Here is a 4,724-nt window from a genome sequence, read left to right as displayed (position 1 = left end):
ACGAATCCTTTTTTGTAGATAATTTAATTCTCTACGAAAAAGCTCCCTTGCATAAATGTCGCAAAACCAATATTTCGCGAGTTATGCCCGGTATAATGCGACGTATGTAGGTGTATGTTTTCAATGGGGAAACATTCCCATGAGTCTAGACCGTTTTCGACCGAAAAAGGTGGATGCTAGCAGCTTTTGAATCCCTCGCGAGAACCTGTTTCTCTCCGTATGCGTTTCCCCGTGCAGTTCGTAGACCCTAACATGATTCCGACGTTCCCCCGAATCTCATGGAAAACGAGACGAAAATTTTGCTGTAGGAACCATTCATATTTCCAATCGCTGATGCTCGTTTGCCTTAAAGCAAACATGCTCCTAATCGATGTTAGAAAATGCATTTTCCGAAAATTCGACTGCGACCTCGAAAGTGTGACGAACTTTTAATGCGCGCACGCACACATACGAACACATACGCACACACACGCACACTTGCGAGCGAAACAGCCTGGGCATCGCGTACACGCATTACCCCCACTTTCTCCGCGCGCACGCAGCAGTCGCTTCCTGTTTATCAGAAGCTCGCGAAGTATGGGTCGAAAATATGCGCCTCGGATTCCCTTATTCGCCTTATCTCGAGTTCGTGCAGCGAAAGAAGAACACGATAAATGGGAGCGATAGCGAGGTACCTTAAAGAAAATACAGTACAGATATCGTAGATAGAATAGAGTCATACGAGTCGTACGAGTCGTACGAGTACATAGGGGTCGTGCTAGAGTTGAAAAGAGAAGAAAAATCGCATTGCGGTTAGGACATGTGTGCACGTGCACCGGGATCTTTCTTGGATTAAATTCGCCTAATTCTCGATCGTATCGTAATATTTTATCGTTGAGAGTTTTATGTAACGCATATATATTGTATAAATGCGTACACTAGGTGTGCAGGTTTCGTAAATTCGTGATATATACGAAGCGAACTCGGCAGCCATTGATAGTCGTACGCGCATGCGCTGGAAGACGAAGATAGGCAGAGGGTGGGTCCTTGTCTAGCGTTACCATGCGTCAAGCGCCAGGGGATAGAAGGAGAAGGAAAATCGCAGTGCGCTATTCGTCCTTGTCTACCAGCGCATGCGTCCAAGCGCGCGACTTTTGAACACCTCCTCTCGTTAACTTCAACTCTTTATTCTCTTAATTCGCTTAGCTTTCGATTGTTTTGTAATATTTCACATAAGTTGCATTAATGCGCGATAGAACAGACTCGATAGCTAACTCTATAGTTAACAACACTCTAATTTTTCCCACGCGTGCAAAATTGTATTAACAGTCAGAGATAAAGGATCGCGATGTTCCCTTCTCTTTCTAACGGCGGGACATCTCGATTACGTCTTTCCTGCTCTAACCTATGACGCATCTATGCGCGCTCGTCGTGCAACAAGGATGTATGCGTGAACGCTACGAGCTCTAGGCGAAGAAAAAAAGCAGGAAAGGAGGAGGAGGGGGAATGCGAAGCTGCTAAGGTGAATCCCTGTACCGTTGCGCCATAGAAAGAAATTCCATATCCGACGCCGCCAGCCGAATGCCGTCTCTCTCTCCCCCTCCACCCTCCTCTACACCCCGTTCCCGAAAACGTGGAGCCACGCTAATTTACGGAATTCGATGCCTTGTTATTATTTCCGTCTCCGAGTAACGTCGAACCTGAATTCGGGCTACGAATTCTATACACGTATATGTATATCAAATTTACACGTATTAAAGTTTAATAATTACGAGGTTAGGAGACTTGGTTATCGAGGGAATTGGTAGTTTAAACTGTTAAAGTTTAACGTAACGAAGCGACGAGTAAATATATTTTTGATGGACGTTGCGTGTTGCAAATATAATATTTTGTTTATTGTTATTCTTCTGTAATTGTTGCAACTTGCAATCTGTTAGAAGTATAGTAAGCAAAATTCTGCTTACGTATGACTACTGAAATTTTTATATACAGGGTGTGCTAACAATGTTGGAGGTCCTTGAAAAGGGTGACTCGGGGGGTGATTTGAAACAACTTTTTCCTTAGCGAAAACGTTATCCGAGGCTTCGTTGAGGAGATATTAACGGAAAACCCCGACCAATCGGAGCGCGAGGCGCCCGCGCCCCGGACCAATCAGAGCGCGAGTATGCCGATGAAGCGCTCGCGGTAGCGTTGGCTACACGCTAGGCCGCGCTCCCCGACCAATCAGCGGGCGCTCCAATGGCATACTCGCGCTCTGATTGGTCGGGGTTTTCCGTTAATATCTCCTCAACGAAGCCTCGGACAACATTTTCGCTAAGGAAAAAGTTGTTTCAAATCACCTCCCGAACCATCCCTTTCAATGACCTCCACCATTTTTGGGACACCTTGTATAAATAAATTGCGATCAGGTCGGAACTCAAATAGTGCTATGAAGTTATAAACTATAACAGAGTTTATAAATTAATCATTGTAGATTAAAATTATGTGCAAACTTTCGATTATTTAATTATTAGACGTCTGTTCTATTATTATTATTATTATTATTATTATTATTATTATTATTATTATTATTTATTAGGAAAACGTTGCGCAGATGAGTTTCGTTTTGGTATTTATTTAATACCACGGGTTTTTTCTGTACGCGGGGGAGGAGTCAAGGCCCGCTAGTTTTATATTTGATTTGCGTGGTTGGCCAGGACTTTGGGAGCCTGGGAAAATTTCGAAAGATTTTATAAGAGGACGCAGGCGCAATCAGCGGTTGCATCGAAAGCCAGGGCGTGGTGGCAATTTTCTTGGACGCATACAGGCACGCAGGTTTTTCGTCCTCGGCGGTCTTCGACGCGTTAGCGATGGCCTCGAGACGATCCGAACCGAACAAACGAAATTGTTAAAAAAACCACGACTTGAAAAGTCGCGAACAAATTTCAACGACCCAATTTCCACAGAAAGTCGGCAAATAGGGAATTAATACGATATCATTAATTCATTCAGGAACTAACATTTCGATTTTTTAAATTAATTCGTTTAGGATCGAAATAGGTAACGCGTCAAATTACATTCTGGAATTAACGAGTTAATAAAAAATTATTTTGGTAATTAAATTGTCTTATACTAGAGTTTATACGTTAATTTATGTAACTAATTCATGAATTTATTTCATTTTGTCCGTGATTGTAACTGCAATCGAATTTAAAGAAAAAATTGTTTCGGGAACCCGTGCTATCTCGTGGCCATCGCTAGCGTCGCCACGCTAAAGACTATGTGGGTGTACGCATGCGACGGCCAGGCATGATCACGTACGCACACGGGCGCACAGATGCACCGGTTGCGAGTGTATGCGTTGCGTTCCACAGGATATTGGCCTAGACGCGGTGTGATTGGCCGATCGTGCAACCGGGAACACTGATGGCTGTGCAAGCCTCTCGTGCGTGCTCTTCAGTGGCGTAACACCCCGTTTTCTCGCGTTTCTTTTTCTTTTTTGCCTTCTTTAATTACAACTATCGATTACACCACGTATTCAATTTTAAACCGACCGTATAACTGACGTTACGTAGAAATTAATTCTGTGCCCTTGTATTGGGTCATTTATTATTTATTTTATTTTTGGTACGTTAGAGTACCGATTTATCCGGTTCTCGATAATTAACCAAGTCTCAACCCGATGGTCGTTACTGTTCATCTCTCTGTACGTGCAAAGTATATACTCTGTATATACAAACTGTACGTCCAGTGAATTCCGCATAATTTCGAGAGTCTCCTTTTTCGCTTACCCATTGGCACGGATATCGCCGAATGGCAATTACCGCGCCTCTTAATCGGTTTTCTATTCTTCCGAGTTCGACACTCCTAACCTAGGGAACTTGGTGAAAGTTCGTGGCACGGTTTCAGGAAACGGGAAGTGGCGAAACCTTCGCGCTATTCGTTACGATGTATTTTCGTCATTCAAAGCAGGAAAACATTGCCACGAATTTCTTCTATTCCGTTTTCGCCAAACTTTGGTTCCTTATCGGGGGACCTCGATGATAGCAAAGTTAAACAAATTCGGTATCTGTAGACGGGAAAACTAACAGCAATTTAGGAATGAAGAAGAATGTCTCGATATACATACGTATACTATATGCACATCTATAGGTAGACTATTGTGATTATTGTCATTCTTTTACAGTTTTTGTAACTATGAGTTATATTTGGAATCTGTTAGAAGAATAATAACAAGGAATGTGTTATTGCTACTACAATTCGTATATACAGGGTGTGCTGATAATGTTGGAGGTCCTTGAAATTTTAACCTTGAGCTGGTTCGGAGGGTGATTTGAAACAACTTTTTCCTTAGCGAAAATGTTGTCCGAGGCTTCGTTGAGGAGATATTAACGGGAAACGTCGACCAATCGGAGCGCGAGGCGGCCGCGCTCCACGACCAATCAGAGCGCGAGTATCCCGATGGAGCGCTCGCGGTAGGCGCGGTAGGCGCGGTACGCTATGCGCTAAGCGACCGCTCTCGTACGCTACCGCGGCCGCTCCACCGGCATCCTCGCGCTCTGATTGGTCGACGTTTTCTCGTAATATCTCCTCAACGAAGCCTCGGACAACATTTTCGCTAAGGAAAAAGTTGTTTCAAATCACCCTCCGAACCACCTCAAGGTTCAAGTTTCAACGACCTCCAACATTATCAGCACACCCTGTACATAGATAAATTGTGACGTCCATCAGGTTGAGACTCGAGTCATGAATTTATACTTGATTGA

General features: G+C 43.7%; 2 protein-coding genes across 3 annotated transcripts in view; one reads left to right on the top strand and one right to left on the bottom strand.

The window, feature by feature from the left end:
- LOC128881806 (uncharacterized) overlaps positions 1–4,724 on the bottom strand; it is a 14,841-nt gene that overhangs the window by 7,242 nt on the left and 2,875 nt on the right. The window lies entirely within an intron of this gene.
- LOC128881804 (protein tramtrack, beta isoform-like) overlaps positions 548–4,724 on the top strand; it is a 12,136-nt gene continuing 7,959 nt past the window's right edge. For both annotated transcript variants that reach the window (XM_054133135.1, XM_054133130.1), the window contains exon 1: positions 548–670. In XM_054133135.1, the coding sequence (XP_053989110.1) occupies positions 590–670 (81 nt within the window). In that variant the 5' untranslated portion in view covers positions 548–589. The remainder of the gene's footprint in view (positions 671–4,724) is intronic.

This window comes from Hylaeus volcanicus, chromosome 9 (assembly GCF_026283585.1).
Source record: "Hylaeus volcanicus isolate JK05 chromosome 9, UHH_iyHylVolc1.0_haploid, whole genome shotgun sequence".
In the NCBI taxonomy this organism is placed as follows: Eukaryota; Metazoa; Arthropoda; class Insecta; order Hymenoptera; family Colletidae; genus Hylaeus; species Hylaeus volcanicus.
The sequence above is the reverse complement of the archived record's forward strand: the minus strand, read 5'-3'. Positions and strand labels throughout refer to the sequence as shown.